The following is a 20566-nucleotide window of genomic DNA, read 5'->3' on the forward strand; positions in this document are numbered from 1 at the left end:
TTTTTCTCAAGTGCACACGGAACCTTCTCCAGAATAGACCACATCCTGGGCCATAAATCTGGTCTTGGAAAATTCAAAAAAAATGAAATCATTCCAGTCATCTTTTCTGACCACAGTGCAGTAAGATTAGATCTCAATTACAGGAAAAAAATTGTTAAAACTTCAAACATATGGAGGCTAAATAACACGCTTCTGAATAACCAACAAATCATAGAAGAAATCAAAAGAGAAATCAAAATATGTATAGAAATGAATGAAAATGAAAACACAACAACCCAAAACCTATGGGACACTGTAAAAGCAGTGCTAAAGGGAAGGTTCATAGCATTACAGGCTTACATCAAGAAACAAGAAAAAAGTCAAAATAAATAACCTAACTCGACACCTAAAGCAATTAGAGAAGGAAGAAATGAAGAACCCCAGTGTTAGCAGAAGGAAAGAAATCCTAAAAATCAGGGCAGAAATAAATGCAAAAGAAACTAAAGAGACCATAGCAAAAATCAACAAAGCTAAAAGCTGGTTTTTTTGAAAAAATAAACAAAATTGACAAACCATTAGCAAGACTCATTAAGAAACAAAGAGAGAAGAACCAAATTAACAAAATTAGAAATGAAAATGGAGAGATCACAACAGACAACACTGAATACACAAAGGATCATATAGAGACTACTACCAGCAGCTCTATGCCAAATAAAATGGGACAACCTGAAGAAATGGACAAATTCTTAGAAAAAGTATAACTTTCCAAACCGAACCAGAAGAAATAGAAAAGATATTAATAGAGCCATCATAAGGCAACGAAATTGGAATACATGTAATCTAGATATCTTCAGGCAAACAAAAGCCCAGGACCACTTGGCTTCACAGCTGAATGTCTAACGCAAAAATTTAGAGAAGAGCTAACACCTATCTTACTCCAAACTCTTCCAGAAAATTGCAGAGGAAGGTAAACTTCCAAACTCATTCTATGAGGCCACCATCACCCTAATTCCAAAACCAGACAAAGATGCCACAAAAAAAGAAAACTACAGGCCAATATCACTGATGAACATAGACGCAAAAATCCTTAACAAAATTCTAGCAAACAGAATCCAACAACATATTAAAAAAATCAAGCATCATGACCAAGTGGGCTTTATCCCAGGAATGCAAGGATTCTTTAATATCTGCAAATCAATCAATGTAATACACCACATTAACAAATTGAAAGATAAAAACCATATGATTATCTCAGTAGATGCAGAGAAAGCCTTTGACAAAATTCAACACCCATTTATGATTAAAACTCTCCAGAAAGCAAGGAATAGAAGGAACATACCTCAACATAATAAAAAGCTATATATGACAAACCTACAGCAAGTATTACCCTCAATGGTGAAAAATTGAAAGCATTTCCCCTGAAATCAGGAACAAGACAAGGGTGCCCACTCTCACCACTACTATTCAACATAGTTTTGGAAGTTTTGGCCACAGTGATCAGAGCAGAAAAAGAAGTAAAAGGAATCCAGATAGGAAAAGAAGAAGTGAAACTCTCGCTGTTTGCAGATGACATGATCCTCTACATAGAAAACCCTAAAGAGTCTACCAGAAAATTACTAGAGCTAGTCAACGAATATAGTAAAGTTGCAGGATATAAAATTAACACACAGAAATCCCTTGCATTCCTATACACTAACAATGAGAAAACAGAAAGAGTAATTAAGGAAACAATACCATTCACCATTGCAACAAAAAGAATAAAATACTTAGGAGTATATCTACCTAAAGAAACAAAAGACCTATACATAGAAAACTATAAAACGCTGATGAAAGTAATCAAAGAGGACACAAACAAATGGAGAAACATACCGTGTTCATGGATTGGAAGAATCAATATTGTCAAAATGGCTATACTACCCAAAGCAATCTATAGATCTATCAAGATACCAACGGTATTTTTCACAGAACTAGAACAAATAATTTCACAATTTGTATGGAAATACAAAAAACCTCGAATAGCCAAAGTAATCTCGAGAAAGAAGAATGGAACTGGAGGAATCAACCTGCCTGACTTCAGACTATACTACAAAGCCACAGTCATCAAGACAGTATGGTACTGGCACAAAGACAGAAATATAGATCAATGGAACAGAATAGAAAGCCCAGAGATAAATCCACGAACCTATGGACACCTTATCTTCGACAAAGGAGGCAAAGATATACAATGGAAAAAAGACAACCTCTTTAACAAGTGGTGCTGGGTAAACTGGTCAACCACTTGTAAAAGAGTGAAACTAGAACACTTTCTAACACCATACACAAAAATAAACTCAAAATGGATTAAAGATCTAAATGTAAGAACAGAAACTATAAAACTCCTAGAGGAGAACATAGGCAAAACACTCTCTGACATGAATCACAGCAGGATCCTCTATGACCCACCTCCCAGAATATTGGAAATAAAAGCAAAAATACACAAATGGGACCTAATGAAACTTAAAAGCTTTTGCACAACAAAGGAAACTATAAGCAAGATGAAAAGACAGCCCTCAGAATGGGAGAAAATAATAGCAAACGAAGCAATAGACAAAGGATTAATCTCAAAAATATACAAGCAACTCCTGAAGCTCAATTCCAAAAAAATAAATGACCCAATCAAAAAATGGGCCAAAGAACTAAACAGACATTTCTCCAAAGAAGACATACAGATGGCTAACAAACACATGAAAAGATGCTCAACATCATTCATTATTAGAGAAATGCAAATCAAAACCACAATGAGGTACCATTACACGCCAGTCAGGATGGCTGCTATCCAAAAGTCTACAAGCAATGGATGCTGGAGAGGGGGTGGAGAAAGGGAACCCTCTTACACTGCTGGTGGGAATGCAAACTAGTACAGCCGCTATGGAGAACAGTGTGGAGATTCCTTAAAAAACTGGAAATAGAACTGCCATATGACCCAGCAATCCCACTTCTGGGCATACACACTGAGGAAACCAGATCTGAAAGAGACACGTGCACCCCAATGTTCATCGCAGCACTGTTTATAATAGCCAGGACATGGAAGCAACCTAGATGCCCATCAGCAGACGAATGGATAAGGAGGTTGTGGTACATATACACAATGGAATATTACTCAGCCATTAAAAAGAATTCATTTGAATCAGTTCTAATGAGATGGATGAAACCAGAGCCCATTATACAGAGTGAAGTAAGCCAGAAAGATAAAGAACATTACAGCATACTAACACATATATATGGAATTTAGAAAGATGGTAACAATAACCATATATGCAAAACAGAAAAAGAGACACAGATGTACAGAACTGACTTTTGGACTCTGTGGGAGAAGGCGAGGGTGGGATGTTTCGAGAGAACAGCATGTATATTATCTATAGTGAAACAGATCACCAGCCCAGGTGGGATGCATGAGACAAGTGCTTGGGCCTGGTGCACTGGGAAGACCCAGAAGAATCAGGTGGAGAGGGAGGTGGGAGGGGGGATCAGGAAGGGGAATGCATGTAACTCCATGGCTGATTCAGGTCAATGTATGACAAAACCCACTACAATATTGTAAAGTAATTAGCCTCCAACTAATAAAAATAAACAACAACAACAAAAAAAGAAACAGCAAAAAGATATTTTCAATGACCTGATTCAATCAATTAGGGAAAGTCTGGCTTAAGGCAAGTTACTCAGTGTCTTTCTCTTAACTTTTGAACTGTGGTGTTGGAGAGGACTCTTGAGAATCCCTTGGACTCAAGGAGATCAAATCAATCAAACCTAAAGGAAATCAACCCTGAATATTCATTGGAAGAACTGATGCTGAAACTGAAGCTCCAATACTTTGGCCACCTGATGCCAAGAGCCAATTCATTAGAAAAGACCCTGATGCTGGCAAAGACTGAAGGGAGTGACAGAGGACAAGATAGTTGGATGGCATCACCGATTTAAAGGATGTGAGTTTGAGCAAGCTCCAGGAGATGAAGGACAGGGAAGCCTGGTGTGCTGCAGTCCATGGGGTCACAAAGAGTCAGACACCACTGAGAGACTGAACAACATCAACAACAGTTGTTTTCAGAATTGAATGAAATAATACATTTAAAAAATTGAGTACAACGTTTGAAAAAATTTAGGCACACATTGTTACCATCCTTCCTTCTCACTGACCTAGACAATAGCTGCATTTGGTGAAAAGTACATAGAAAATGCCTACTCTATAGGAACTTACAGAAGAAGTTAAAACATATCAATGTTGGACAATGACTGAAGTGCTAAAATGAAACAGTTAAGACTCTTCAGGGATTTACGTCATCATTTTTATACTTGGCCTCAAATCTAATAAAATTTATTCATTCTTTCTTTATGCAATTTACTAGCACTTTTGAAGTGCCTGGTGCACTTACTACCTTCCAGGAATTTACAGTACAGCAGGGGAAATGGACGGGGCTTCCCAGGTGGCTCAGTGGGTAAAGAACCTGCCTGCCATGCAGAAGGCACCAGAGATATGGTTTCGCTTCCTGGGTCAGGAAGATCCCCTGGAGGAGGGCACAGCAACCCCCTCCAGCATGCTTGCCTGGAGAATCCCACGGACAGAGGAGCCTGGAGGGCTGCAGTCAACAGCGCAAAGAGCCGGCCATGACCAAAGCACCTGAGCACAGCACAGGGGAAGTGGACACACAGCAATCACTGGGGTGTCACGTTCGGCATTTCGATACAGGTGTTAAAAGGAAAGTGTGGTTCAGTGGGGAAGGAGGACAAGTAGCGTTGTAGAGGTTCCAAAGTGAGAGACAGTGGTTTTCCTTCCTCAGAGCACATAATCCTACCTGAAGCTAGCTTAATAAGGGAGCAGTGTTTTTATTTAAATCTAATTTGTTTTTTAAATTTATTTTCAACTGGAGGATAATGGCTTTACAACGTTGTGCTGGTTTCTGCCACATAAGAACATGAATCAGCCGTAAGTATACATGTGTCCCCTCCCTCTTGGCCCTCCCTCCCATCTCCCGCCCCAGCCCAACTCTCTAGGTTGTCACAGAGCACCAGGCTGAGCTCCCTGTGTTAAAGAGCAACTTCCCTTTAGCTATCTATTTCACATATGGTAATGTATGTTTCAACACCACTCTCTCAATTCGTGCCCCCCTCCTTCTCCCACTGGTCCACAAGTCTATACCCTATGTCTCTGTGTCTGCACCTCTATTCCTGCCCTGCAAAAAGGTTCATTGGTACCATTTTTCTAGATTCCATATGTTATGCTTAGTCATCCAGTCCTGTCTGACTCTTTATGACCCCATGGACTATAGCCTGCCTGGCTTCTCTGTCCATGGGGTTCTCCATGAATACTGGAGTGGGTTGCCATGACCTCCTCCATGTTATCTTCCCAACCCAGGGATCAAACCCAGGTCTCCCACGTTGCAGGCCAATTCTAAACCAGCTGAACTACCAGGGAAGCCCCTATATTCCACATATATGCATTAATATACAATATTTGTTTTTCTCTTTCTGACTTACTTCACTCTGTATAACAGGTTCTAGGTTCACTCACCTCACTAGAACTACTCAAATCTGTTTCTCTTTATGGCTGAGTAATAGTCCATTGTATATATGTACCACATCTTCTTTATCCATTCGTCTGTCAATGGATGTCTAGGTGGCTTCCATTTCCTGGCTATTGCAAATAGTGCTACAATGAACACAGGGTACATGTGTCTTTTTCAATCATGATTTTCTCAGTGTATAGACCCAGTAGTAGCTCAGTCGGTAAAGAATCTGCCTGCAGTGCAGGAGACCCAGACTTGATCCCTGGGTTGGGAACATCCCCTGAGAGAAGGAAATGGCAACCTACTCCAGTATCCTTGCCTGGAAAATCTCATGGACAGAGGAGCCTGTTGGGCTGCAGCCCATGGGGTCAAAAAGAGTTGGGCACGAGTGAGCGAATAACACTTTCTTACTTATACCCAGTAGTAAAATTGCTGGGTCATATGGTAGTTTTATTCCTAGTTTTTAAAGGAACCTCCATAAGGGGCTGTATCAACTTACATTCCCATCAATAGTGGAAGAGGGTTCCCTTTTCTCCACATTCTCTCTAGCATTTACTGTTTGCAGATTTTTTTGATGATGGCCACTCTGGCTGGTGTGAGGTGATACTTCATTGTACTTTTGATTTGCATTTCTCTAATAATGAGTGATGTTGAGTAATTTCTATGTTTTTAACAGGAAGATTCATTCACATGATTGAAAATACAAAACACACAAGTATATAATATATGTAATAAGACATCTTTTACCATCCTCCACCTTCATTCATTTCACCAACTTCTCAGCAAGCTCTAGCCAACTAGTACCCTTCTACAAAGGCAGCCAATGTCATCAGTTCCTTGTGCACTTTCCAGGTATATTTAATGTATCACAAGCAAATGTGAATACATATCTCCCCCTTTCTAACAAACAGGTGTGCTATACCTTCTTAATTTCATTTGAAGTATGTCATTGAGCTCATTGCTTATTAATATATAAACAGCTTATTCATTCTTCATCCTATTTCAATAGCTATATATTATTTTATAGTATGAATATACCACAATTTACTGAACTGATAAGACATGAAAATTATTTCCAGTCTTGTTCTTAAAAATGCTGCTATGACAAATTAATGTAATATATCATTCTACATGTGTACAAAATACATCTAAGAGATAAGGTCTTAAAAGCAGAATTTCTGGGCCAATTTTGCTATATTTAGCTAACATGATGTGACTGTTTTAAATATTCAACAATTAGAGTCTAGGGACTTCCCTAGCAGTCCAGTGGTTAGTCCACCTTGCAAGCAGAAGATTTGGGCTGGATCCCTGGTTAGGGAACTGAGATCCCCACAAGCTATGGGGCAGCTATGCCCACGCACCACAACTAGAGAAGCCTGCATATCACAGTGAAAGATCCCGGGTGCCACAACTAGGACTCAACGCAGCCAAATAAACAAACAGAATCTAGACATCCCCAGACTAACCTGTCCTATGCTCTGGTTTGGCGTCACCTCTCTATCTTAGTCTTCAGCTTCACTCTCTCACAGATCTTGCCCTAGCAGCACCATCATCATTAAACAAACATCTCCTGATGAGAATTCCCGGGCAGTCCAGTAGTTAGGACTCCTTGCTTTCACTCCTGAGGGCTCAGGTTTGCTCCCTGGTCAGGGAACTAAGATTTCCCAAGCTGCACAGCATGGCCAAAAACAAATAAACCAAAATCAATCAACAAACTAAACAAAAAAACAAACAAAAGCGATCTCTTGAGTGCCAAGTATTGTTCTAGGTAGGGGGTCTAGCAGCAAAGAAAACAGACAAATATCCCTCCTTTCATAGGACTCTCTAGTAGGAGTTCACTCTGTGGGTCTCTAGGAAAGGGACAGATAAACACACAACATCAGTAAGTACATTAGAAAGTTATCTGGGCTGAGGAGGAAAACTAGCTAAAGAGAGAAAGGAAATATGAAGGCCTGAGAAGGAAGACAGGAAATCAGGGCAGGTTTATATCTGCAGGCAGAATGATCCAGGAAAATCAAGAGGAAAGTCCCGTGGCAGGACAGTGAGTGCCCTACTGGAGGAAGAGAAAGAAAGCTAGCGTGGCTGTAAGAAGCGAGGAAGGAGGAGAGGATGAAAGACGAGGCAGGCACGCGTGGCGCTGCGGGAGGAAAAGTGGGCGCTGGACAGAGTGGAGCCGGCCGCACCGTGGGTGTGGGGCTGAACCGGGGCAGGGGCACCAGCAGAGACACGGTCAGCGCAGGTAGGGCGTGAGGGAGCGCTCTTCAGGAACTGAAAGAGTAACAGGCTAGGACAGTGGAGCTGGGGCAGAGGACAGAAACCCACTGCAACAAAAGGTAACATGAGAACAGAAAAGATCCTGCCTCTTTCCTGAACAATATATTCCACATAATCCAGTGACCAGTGGACAGGAACTGGAAAGCCATGTTATAATGCATCTAAGTTACCAGTTTTTCATCTGCATAGGTCATAATTTTAATTGCTGTAATTACAAACAACCTTTTATAAAAAGTATTTTAGCAATCAATTTTGCCTGTTAAGGTTTATATCCTGGTTAGAGACTTGGTTTTTAAAGATTATTCTACTGCAGTCACATTATTCATTGCCAAACAGCCATCTGTTTTGCCTTTTAGTACTAAATTTTTAATCCTCACACTCATTTCACTAAGAACTTTCTTGGGGGTGGCATTGGAGATAGCAGTGACTGTCATTATTTTGATGGAAGTGCAGTAGACACTAGGTTGGCTGTAATTGATTTCAATATCTCTTTACGAAGAAATTAATCAGCACAATTCCTTCAGTCTTCAAAGCAACTATAAAGAGAATACCATATTTTCTCCTAATTATTGCTTTATATTTTTATTTGGTTACAATTTTCTTACTACCTTTATCATCTGTGACCTGCCTTCTAGTCTCACTATGTCACCAAACTTGCTCTCCTTAAAGTTTTCTTTAGATCTTGCTAGAATTCACCACTGCCTTGGACATCTATGACCGCACTCTGATACTTGAGTGGCACTGAAAACTGATATTTTATGCAATACTCACTCATAGTCTAAAGAGAAGAAAAGGCACCCATTAAAAACACAGACCAGGAGTGGAAAAGGCATATGCTCAGGCTCTCTCTCCCTCCTTTTGATTAACACTCCAGTTTTCCTTTGAAGAACTATCCCTCTGCCATGCCACATGATCCTGGCACAAATATCAGTCAGCATGAACTGCTCCCAACCCCTACTGGCCCCAAGTTAGGCCAATCTTACTTTTTCCCCTGGAATCTGAATCTTAGGCAGAATGACTCAAGACAGAGAACAGTTGAAATTCAGTCTCTCTGGTGTCAATGACTGGAAGAGCTTTTCCTGAGTTCTTGGCCCCTAGGTCCCTGGAACTGTACTCAGTTCAGTTCAGTTCAGTTCAGTCCGTGTCGTGTCTGACTCTTTGCAACCCCATGGACTGTAGCACGCCAGGCTTCCCTGTCCATCACCAACTCCCAGAGCTTGTTCAAACTCATGCCCATCGAGTCGGTGATGCCATCCAACCATCTCATCCTCTGTCGTTCTCTTCTCCTCCTGCCTTCAATCCCTCCCAGCAACAGGGTCTGTTCCAATGAGTCAGTTCTTCACATCAGGTGGCCAAAGTATTGGAGTTTCAGCTTCAGGAACTGTACTAATCCATTCCAAAATCTGATTAACCATTCTTCCTTTGATTCTGCTAGCTTTCCAATCCCCTTTAATAAATTCCCTTTTTGTTGCAATTAGTCACAACTAAATCCTGTTGTTTGTGTAACCATTATGTTGAACACATAGGCTTCCCCAAATTAAACCATGAAATAGCTTTGTGTTTCATGAGGCTAGATTTTCTCTGGCCCCTGCACACACAGTACATAAGTTAACACAGTGCCTCAGAAGTCAAACATTCTGGGCTCAAGTTCTAATCCTATGTCCTACTAGTTACTTAACTTCTCTTTGTCTTAGTTTCCTTATGCAGAATAAAAACATCTACCTCACTGGGTCATTGTGAAACTTAAATGACTTCCCAAATGCCTGGCATGTATAATAGTAAGTTCTGAAAAATGTTAATTAAGCTGATGCAGTGATGGTCTGGTGATGGTCCTGTCACTGTCTTTATTTCTCACAACCTTAGGCCCTGACTTCTTATTTCCGTACCCGTCATCATGCTCTCTCCTTTTCTGAATCCTTCAAGACATAACTGAATGAAGCACCACCACTTCCACAACGCCCGCACTGATCTACAAAGCCCACAGTGACTTGATACTTCACTTGCAGGAATCATAATCTAGAGCAGACACATGAGTCTTAATTCTGTATCACTCTAGTATTTTTTTTTATGTAATTTTATTTATTTTTTTTTAATTTATTTTTTTTTATTAGTTGGAGGCTAATTACTTCACAACATTTCAGTGGGTTTTGTCATACATTGATATGAATCAGCCATAGAGTTACACGTTTTAATTGTACCTGTGTGTAAATCATGACTGCCCAACAAGAAAAGTGTTCCTTGAAGGCAAGAATGACATTTCATATTATTTTATGTCCTCCATATTACTTACTACAGAGTAAGGCTCATAGTAAGCCCTTAATAATAAAGTTTTAAATTGTCCTCTGAGAAGTTAAAAATATTTCCAATCATAATTACTTGAGTTTGTATAGCTTCAAGCCATTAGGTCAACGTTTTAGCATATACGCTGCCAAAGTGAGCACAGGCTGTTGTTTTTATCGTGTGTAAGAGTGCACAAAAAGACAGGGACAGAACTTTCTGTTTTCTTCACACACCAGCCCAGACACACTGGGCATCCAATAAATGTCATTAACTGTCTACAACAAAGCTGAAAGTTTCAGGAGCTGAAAATCAATCCCAACGATGACAGGAAATTCCAAACACGTCTATTACTATTAACATTGAAAACTATAGAGCTGAAAGGTCCTGCTTTGTTTAAAACTTTAAAACTTGGGAGATGAGGGAAAGAGATACTCAAACACTTTTTTCTCTTGAAATATACTTTTGTTCCCATAAAAACTGTTGATGAAGGAAAAAGTAGGAAAGGTAATTACTGTTTCTTTTCATTGTCATGTTTCTGGAGTGATTATTATTATTTTTTTTGGAACTCTGCATAATACAAAGTACCCCACCTTCTTTCTCTGATTTCTCTAACCATGTGCAAAAGTATACACAGAAATAAAAACTTTTCCCACTGATGCCCAAGAGTATATCATTTACATATAAAAAGATGGCACTGTTTCAGAGCTTTGTGGGCAGGATTTTCATCATGTGTAAGAGTCAGCTGGGAAAGAGAAGCTGAGAAAGCCGAGCCTCAACTCCACGTGAAACTGTCTGAGAAATGGAGATGTATAAATTGACTCACTTAGCTGACCCTGGAATAAGCTTATATTACATCTAAATAACACATTTTCAAAATTCTGTACTTCTCGGCTTACATTGTTTAACAAACACAATTATTTCAAAGTTTAGAAAAAATTATTTTTACTAAATGCTATCCACTATAAATTTTTCAACCAGACTAACTCTTCATTGTTTCCTTTCTACAGGAACACTCTAGAAAGGAAAGGAAAGGAAAAGAGGGAAAAAACCCACACATCTTACTTGGATTGTGCAAGACAGCCGGGTACAACCACTTTCTGACTCTCCTCCTCAGCCTGGAGTGCAGTGAGCTCCACCATGTTAACCATCACATCACTGGTGTGGCCTGGAAGCTGGGGAAGCACTGCGAGGATCTTCTCCACCAAGTTATCTCCATGATGTCCTACAGCCCCTATTTAAACAGACAAGAAAATATGAACTCACAAAATGGGAGGAAAAAGAAGCTGTTACAGAAATCAGTAACACAATGCTGACATTTTTCCCTTGGTAACACTAATCAGGTTCACAGTTACCTAGACAATGTATGTCTTGTGTGTCGGACTTAATGGTCCCTGAGGGCAGGCGCTATGTCTGTCTGGTTACTGCTATATTCCCAGCACTTGGCATAGTGCCTACACATGGAAGGCATCAACAGGTATTTAGTGAATAAAAATAGTCAACATTTAGTAGGTCAGGTAAATGGTGACATAAGATGACACTATCCTGAAATTTTCGAGCCAAAAAGATTTTCTTAATTTTACTTTAAGACTTTCAGACTTAGAAGGGCTTAGTGACCGGACCAAGAATAGCAGATCTCCCCTTTGCGAGAGGCTTATCTTCATAATGGCAGCTGTTTACCTAGTCCATTCTATACATAAAGGCAACTTGGCAGCTGGTAGGTTTACTAATTATTTGTTAGATGAAAAAAAGAACAAATGAATGAATGGAAAAAGTTTGTACTGATAGAAGGATTTATAGAGCATTTTCTATTTACCAGATACTGCTCTAGGTGCTTTACATATATTAACTCCTTTAATAACAAATGAATTAATAAGATCAAATTAAAATCATGACCAATTACACAGCTTAATGCTTTTCCATAAGGCCAAGTTATCTTTCCAAAAGTCATCAATGCTTGAAAGATTCCATTTCAACAACCAGCTGTTGTTGTTGTTCAGTTGCTGTCATGCCCAACTCTTCTGACCCCGTGGACTGCAGCACAACACACTTCCCTGTGCTCTACTATCTCCTGGAGTTCGCTCAAACTCATATCCATTGTGTCGGTAATGCCATCCAACCATCTTGTCCTCTGTTGCCTCCTTCTCCTTTTGCCTTCAACCCTTCCCAGCATCAGGGTCTTTTCCAATGAGTTGGCTCTTTGCCTCAGGTGGCCAAAGTATTGGAGTTTCAGCTTCAGCATCAGCTCTTCCAATGAGTATTCAGGGATGCTTTCCTTTAGGATTGACTGCTTTGATCTCCTTGCAGCCCAAGGAACTCTTAAGAGTCTTCTCCAGCACCACAGTTCAAAAGCATCAATTCTTTGGCAATCAGCTTTCTTTATGGTCCAAATCTCACTTCTGTACATGACTACTGGAAAAACCATAGCTTTTACTATGTGGACCTGTGTCAGCAAAATGATGTTGCTGCTTTTGGAAATGCAAAGTGTGTCATAGCTTTTCTTTCAAGGTGCAAGCATCTTTTAATTTCATCATGGCTGCAGTCAACATCTGCAGTGATTTTGGATCCTTAGAACATAAAATTTGCCACTGCTTCCAATCTTTCCCAATCTTCTGATCTATTTGCCATGAAATGATGAGACCAGATGCCATGATCTTATTTCTTTGAATGTTGAGTTTTAAGCAAGCTTTTTCACTCTCTTCTTTCACCCTCATCAAGAGGCTCTTTGGTTTCTCTTCACTTTCTGCCATTAGAGTGGCAACAATGGATGTGACTGGCCAAATCAACTTGTTTTGATCTCACTCACTTCAAATCAATTAACATTTGACTTCCTAATGTCTTTCTATCTGTATCTCTCTATTGTATTTGCCATGTCATATTAATTGGGCAGAAAAACTAGGTAGAAAAAACTAAACCAGAAATTCAAGGAATCACGGTCATCACCCTCATCATCTTCATCAGAATAGCTAATATTTATTGAGACCTGGTCAAACAGGAGATGGCAAGAGTGAACTTTGACATTCTAGGAATCAGTGAACTAAAATGGACTGCAATGGGTGAATTTAACTCAGATGACCATTATGCCTACTACTGTGGGCAAGAATCCCTTAGAAGAAATGGAGTAGCCATCATGGTCAACAAGAGAGTCCAAAATACAGTACCTGGATGCAACCTCCAAAATGACAGAATGATCTCTGTTCGTTTCCAAGGCAAACCATTCAATATCACAGTAATCCAAGGCTATGCCCCAAACAGTAACGCTGAAGAAACTGAAGTTGAACGGTTCTATGAAGACCTACAAGACCTTCTAGAACCAACACCCCCAAAAGATGTCCTTTTCATTATAGGGGACTGGAATGCAAAAGCAGGAAGTCAAGAAACACCTGGAGTAACAGGCAAGTTTGGCCTCAGAGTACAGAATGAAGCAGGGCAAAGGTTAATAGAGTTCTGCCAAGAGAATGCACTGGTCACAGCAAACACCCGCTTCCAACAACACAAGAGAAGACTCTACACATGGACATCACCAGATGGTCAACACCGAAATCAGATTGACTATATTCTTTGCAGCCAAAGATGGAGAAGCTCTATACAGTCAGCAAAAACAAGACCGGGAGCTGACTGTGGCTCAGATCCTGAACCCCTTATTGCCAAATTCAGACTTAAGTTGAAGAAAGTGGGGAAACCACTAGACCATTCAGGTATTACCTAAATCAAATCCCTTATGACTATAGAGTGGAAGTGAGAAATAGATTTAAGGGACTAGATCTGATAAGACAGAGTGCCTGATGAACTATGGACGGAGGTTCATGACACTGTACAGGAGACAGGAATCAAGTCCATCCCAAAGAAAAAGAAATGCAAAAAAGCAAAATGGTCATCTGAGGAGGCCTTACAAATAGCTGTGAAAAAAAAGAGAAGTGAAAAGCAAAGGAGATAAGGAAAGATATTCCCATTTGAATGCAGAGTTCCAAAGAACAGCAAGGAGAGATAAGAAAGCCTTCCTCAGTGATCAGTGCAAAGAAATAGAGGAAAACAACAGAATGGGAAAGACTAAAGATCTCAAAGAAAATTAGAGATACCAAGGGAACATTTCATGCAAAGATGGGTTTGATAAAGGACAGAAATGGTATGGACCTAACAGAAGCAGAAGATATTAAGAAGAGGTGGTAAGAATACACAGAAGAACTGTACAAAAAAGATCTTCATGACCCAGATAATCATAAGTGTGATCACTCACACTCACCTAGAGCCAGACATCCTGGAATGTGAAGTCAAGTGGGCCTTAGGAAGCATCACTACAAACAAAGCTAGCAGAGGTGATGGAATTCCAGTTGAGCTATTTTAAATCCTGAAGGATGATGCTATGAAAGTGCTGCACTCAATATGCCAGCAAATTTGGAAAACTCAGCAGTGGCCACAGGACTGGAAAAGGTCAGTTTTCATTCCAATCCCAAAGAAAGGCAATGCCAAAGAATGCTCAAACTACCGCACGATTGTACTCATCTCACACGCTAGTAAAGTAATGCTCAAAATTCTCCAAGCCAGGCTTCAACAACACATGAACCGTGAAATTCCAGATGTTCAAGCTGGTTTTAGAAAAGGCAGAGGAACCAGAGATCAAATTGCCAACATCTGGTGGATCATCGAAAAAGCAAGAGAGTTCCAGAAAAACATCTATTTCTGCTTTATTGACTATGCCAACCCCTTTGACTGTATGGATCACAACAAACGGTGGAAAATTCTTCAAGAGATGGGCATACCAGACCAGCTGACCTGCCTCTTGAGAAACCTGTATGTAGGTCAGGAAGCAACAGTTAGAACTGGACACGGAACAACAGACTGGTTCCAAACTGGGAAAGGAGTACGTCAAGGCTGTATATTGTCACCCTGCTTATTGAACTTATATGCAGAGTACATCATAAGAAACGCTGGGCTGGAGGAAGCACAAGCTGGAATCAAGACTGCCGGGAAATATCAATAACCTCAGATAGGCAGGTGACACCACCCTTATGGCAGAAAGTGAAGAAGAACTCAAAAGCCTCTTGATGAAAGTGAAAGAGGAGAGTGGAAAAGTTGGCTTAAAGCTCAATATTCAGAAAACTAAGATCATGGCATCTGGTCCCATCACTTCATGGCAAACAGATGGGGAAACAGTGGAAACAGTGGCTGACTTTATTTTTCTGGGCTCCAAAATCACTGCAGGTGATGACTGCAGCCATGAAATTAAAAAATGCTTACTCCTTGGAAGGAAAGTTATGACCAACCTAGACAGCATATTAGAAAGCAGAGACATTACTTTGTCAACAAATATAGGTCTAGTCAAGGCTATAATTTTTCCAGGAGTCATGTATGGATGTGAGAGCTGGACTATAACAAAAGCTGAACACTGAAGAATTGATGGTTTTGAACTGTGGTGTTGGAGAAGACTCTTGAGAGTCCCTTGGACTGCAAGGTGATCCAACCAGTCCATCCTAAAGGAGATCAGTCCTGGGTATTCACTGGGAGAACTGGTGTTGAAGCTGAAACTCCAATACTTTGGCCACCTGTTGTGAAGAGCTGACTCATTTGAAAAGACCCTGATGCTGGGAAAGATTGAAGGCAGGAGGAGAAGGGGATGACAGAGGATGAGATGGTTGGATGGCATCACTGACTCAATGGACATGGGTTTGGGTGGACTCCGGCAGTTGGTGATGGATAGGGAGGCCTGGCGTGCTGCAGTTCATGGGGTCGCAAAGAGTCGGACACGACTGAGCGACTGAACTGGACTGATTGAGACCTGATGATGTACAGATATTAACTTCCATACTAAACATTTATTATCCACTTAATTCTTAAAACAACTCTAATACATAGGTATTATTATGCTCAATGACACAGCAGAGGATTCAGTTTAAGTAACTTGCTCAAAATTATATATGCTGTAAATTACAGAGAAGGAATTCAAACACAGGAAGCAGATAACCACACTCTTTATTGAAAAAAAAAAAAAAACAAGCCCATACAAGTGACTTAAGACAGAACCAGTATGAGTGCTTTGAAGGGGGCTTCTGCTGTTAAAGGAAAGAGTTTTTATTCCACCAGAAAAATACTTAGTTATCAGGGCTGAAAGGAACCAGATCTTATTTATGTTTTCTATGGTTTATGTTTGTCTCCCCAGCACTCAGACTATAACTTACTTATTAAATACTTGCTGAATGAATGCCTAGTGTCTATTAGGGGCCCTGAGACCCACAGGAGAGTCAAAAGTCTCTAAGTGAATCCTCTTTAACGCTGGAAAGGAGATACTAGATTACCCCACAGCATCATGAAATTCGCTTTCCAGTAGTAACCTTCTCAATAATTTAAAAACTTCTCCTCATTACCACAATAACTTTTCTGTGAACTCTGTGCCCAAATTCGGAGTCTTGCCCCTAAGTTACTCTTATCTGCCATCTGCCATTCTTTGACACATGGTACAAACAAGTTGTCTATGTGTTCTGCATTTCTTTCTTAACTTCTTTAGTGCCTACAGTCTAGCTGATACTTCTCCTGCCTATGCAAGCACAGGGGACTTTAGCAAGTCTCAATTCATTACACTGTCAGCAAATTAAAACAAAACCTTTCAGCAAATCTAGAAACTTGTCTAGAAACTCTTCGATATGAGAAGTCAACACACTTAATTTTCTTTAAGGTTCAGTAGCTAATAGCTGTTTTTGCAGAACCAAACTATTACTTACATCCTTAAAATATTATATACTAACACCCAAAATATCATAGAATATAGTTCCTGACGAATGGTTAATTGTAACCAACTCTCAGTTACTTTGCTGTTGTTTTTCAGTTGCTAAGTCATGTCCGACCATTTACAACCTCATGGACTGCAGCACGCCAGGCTTCCCTGTCCTTCACCATCTCCCAGACCTTGCTCACACTCATCCATTGAGTTAATGATGCCATCCAACCATCTCATCCTCTGTTGCCCCCTTCTCCTCTTGCCCTCAATCATTCCCAGCATCCTGGTCTTTTCCAATAAGTTGGCTCTTCACATCTTGTAGTCAAGGTATTAGAGCTTCAGCATCAGTACTTCCAATGAATATTCAGGGTTGATTTCCTTTAGGATTGACTCATTTGATCGCCTTGCTGTCCAAGGAACTCTTAAGAGTCTTCTCCAGCACCATAATTCGAAAGCATCAATTCTTTAGCACTCATTTACTTTAGTGGCAGATAATAGGTTAGGTAGTAGAATTCTTCTGGGTTATATGTATGGCAAATTATTCTTATACTTACAGTCTTAGCCTCATATTGAAGGGGAAAACATACATTTCAAAGACATTAAATCACTTTAAAGGTATGTCATTAATCAATAATGGTAATAACTAACATTTTTCCCATTATGCACCAGACACTATTCTAGGAGCTGGACGTGTTAACTTATTTTACCCTGTTATTCTCAATTCACGGATCAAGAAACTGAGACCAATAAGTTGAAACTCACCCAAAGACTTCTGACTAGGAAGGGCAGAGCGAAGGCCACTATGACTGCCATGCACGCCTGTTACACACCCTGGAGAGTGGCAGCAGCTACTGTATATTAAGGGTCTGCCTCAATCCCCTCACTCCTTACATATGTGATCCTGTGAAATGTAAATGTGAGCCTGTCACATCACAGCTCAAAACCCTCCAAATTTCCCGTCATATTCAGGTTTTTAATCTAAGTCTTTAGTTTGCCCTACAATGCTTTCCTTCTGCCTATCTCTCCAACTTCATCTCCTCTCACTGCCCTCCTTGCTCGCAGGGCAAACTGAAGGAAGCCACACTGGACTCCTCAAACACATCCAGTATCTTCCCACCTCAGGTCCTTTGCACTTGCCATTCCCCGGGTGTTACGCATTCGATAGCTGGGTCTTCTGTGTTCTGTACCTGGGTCTTATATGTTCTATACCAAGGCTGTCTCACATCCTATTTCCCCTCTCCTGTCATTCTCTGATCAAACGTCACATCCTCAGAGAGGTCTTCTCTAGCTATGCTATCTAAAATGGAAACACAATCCCTTTTTAATCTCTTATCTACTGCATTAGTTATATATTGAATAAGTAAATGGATGGATGATTTTATATTTTTCCAACAGTACTTTACACTCGTTATTTCCCCCACTTACAAATGAAAAATCCCTCAAAAAGCTCAGTGAGAACCAAACAGCAGGTAAGTCACTAGGCTAAGCCTTGAATTTATTATACCAGTCTAGATCTAACACTCGCAACCTAGTCGGAGCCCTACATGGCTTCTCAATTGCTCTCATTACCTATGCTGATTTTAGACAATTTCCTCTGAACCCTAAAATAAAGATGGTGGTGGTGGTTTAGTCTCTAAGTCGTGTCCAACTCTTTCAATTCCATGGACTGTAGCCCGCCAGGCTCCTCTGTTCATGGTATTCTCCAGGCAAGAATACTGGAGTGGGTTGCCATTTCCTTCTCCAAGATAAAGATATTGGTTGGTTATTTTGCATTTTGTGGAAAACCAGATGTGGGGGGAAAGAATAAGTAACTTTTCCGAACACTAAAGCAGCACCAGAGTCCAACAACTGTGCTGAGTCTCTGAGGCTGCTAGCTTCTAGAGACCACATGAACCTCATCTCCACTATCCAGGACAAGAATAGCCTTTCTTGTGAGAGAGGTTATGAGCACAGGCTCTGGAGCAAGCTGCGAAGGTTCAAACCCCAACTCTTTGACTTACTAGCTGTGTGATCTTGGGTGAGTTCCTTAACTCCTCCATGTTTCTGTTTCCTCATCTGTAAAATGGGGATAATTATAGACGAATTGTCATAAAAATTAAAGGAATTTACCCCTTGTAGAGCAAGGCGATCAAACCAGTCAATTCTAAAGGAAATCAATCCTGAGTACTCACTGGAAAGACAGATGCTAAAACTAAAGCTCCAATACTTTGGCCACCTGATGGGAACAACGGACTCCCTAGAAAAGACTCCAAAGCTGGGAAAGATTGAGGGCAAGAGGAGAAGGGGGCAACAGAGGATGAGATGGTTGGATGGCATCACTGACTCAATGGACATGAGTCTGAGGAGACTCCTAGAGATAGGGAAGGAGAGGGAAGCCTGGCATGCTGTAGTCCATGGGGTCCCAAAGAGTTGGACACAACTTAGCGACTGAGTAACAACATATATGTACAGTGCTGAGAAAAGTAGTATGATCCCAAAGGTTAGCAATTATGAATAGTCTCAAATTTTAAGACTTTAATAAAACAATATATAACCACATCTTGAATGAACCAATAAACCCTAATCCAAGGATTAAGAACCACCCATTGGATTGGGAGTTAATCTTTAACTGGATGGATTTAATTTAAAAGTTTATATGAAACTAAAATTCAAAAGAATTGAACCAAGAAGAAATTTAATTCCCAGAGTTACTGCTCCCTCTTATCTTTTGATCTTGAACTTGTAAATAATCAACAAAGCCCTCTAGCCCATCTGAAGAACCAGAAAATACTAGAAAAAAAAGACTCAAATCTCTCTGATATTCATAAATCACGTCTACCTTTTTAATTGTCCCTTGACTCAAAATCAGAAGCCAGACCAGTCCATAGAAGTTTGTCTTTAAATCCCCTATGCAAACATGTCTGAAGATACTGCAGACAAGCTTCTGTGTGGTCTAGATGTGGTAAAGGTACACAAAAATTATAGCAACAGACACTGGGGGCCTTCTCAAACAAGGAATACATGTAAATCCATGGCTGATTCATGTCAATGTATGATAAAAACCACTACAATATTGTAAAGTAATTAGCCTCCAACTAATAAAAATAAATGGAAAAAAATACAATTGCAATAACTTCTCAAACAATTACAACAAACTTCCTCTATTTTTCAGTCCAGAGAGCTTATCGACTGCTTCAGGGGAGCAAGGAATGTGTCTATCTTGTTCACCAGTATTCCTCTAGGCCTGAATAACACCTGGCACATAGCAGGCACTCAATAAATGTTTACTGGAAAAAAAATAAACCAACTATTAGACAAAGTGACATTACTTTCAGCAAAGATGATGACAAAAAGATGAGAAGCTTCTCTATATTTGTAAGCATGACATTAACACTGTGGAGTATTTATGAACTATTGGAGGTTATTTGTGTTATTTCGGGTAGCATCAATTTTACACCTAAGAAGAATATATACATATGCATATATATCTTCTAATGGCAAAGTGTCAAGAATAGCACTCAAAATATTCAACAACAAATAACATTTTAATACACTATGTATATAAATTAACATTTAAGCCAACAACTGAAAATGGATTTTCTTTTGGTCACTATATGAAAACCGCTGTCATATGTAATTTAAATTGAAATCCATATCAGATTCAAATCATTCTGATGATTTCCAGTTACTTTTTGATTTTAAAAAATTGTTGGTGCAATCTTCTACATGCTGCAGCTATCCTTAGCTAAACAATGCCCCAATCTAAGCTGCAATTTGATGTAAGAAACTACATCAAAATTCTTGT

General features: G+C 40.0%; 1 protein-coding gene across 1 annotated transcript in view; it reads right to left on the minus strand.

Annotated features, from left to right (window-relative positions):
- Positions 1–20566, minus strand: part of SCFD2 (sec1 family domain containing 2) — a 393415-nt gene that overhangs the window by 364432 nt on the left and 8417 nt on the right. The window contains exon 2 of the mRNA XM_043448486.1: positions 11136–11304. Coding sequence (XP_043304421.1) covers positions 11136–11304 — 169 coding nt within the window. The remainder of the gene's footprint in view (positions 1–11135; positions 11305–20566) is intronic.

The sequence above is a fragment of the Cervus canadensis genome, chromosome 26, assembly GCF_019320065.1.
Source record: "Cervus canadensis isolate Bull #8, Minnesota chromosome 26, ASM1932006v1, whole genome shotgun sequence".
Taxonomy (NCBI): domain Eukaryota; kingdom Metazoa; phylum Chordata; class Mammalia; order Artiodactyla; family Cervidae; genus Cervus; species Cervus canadensis.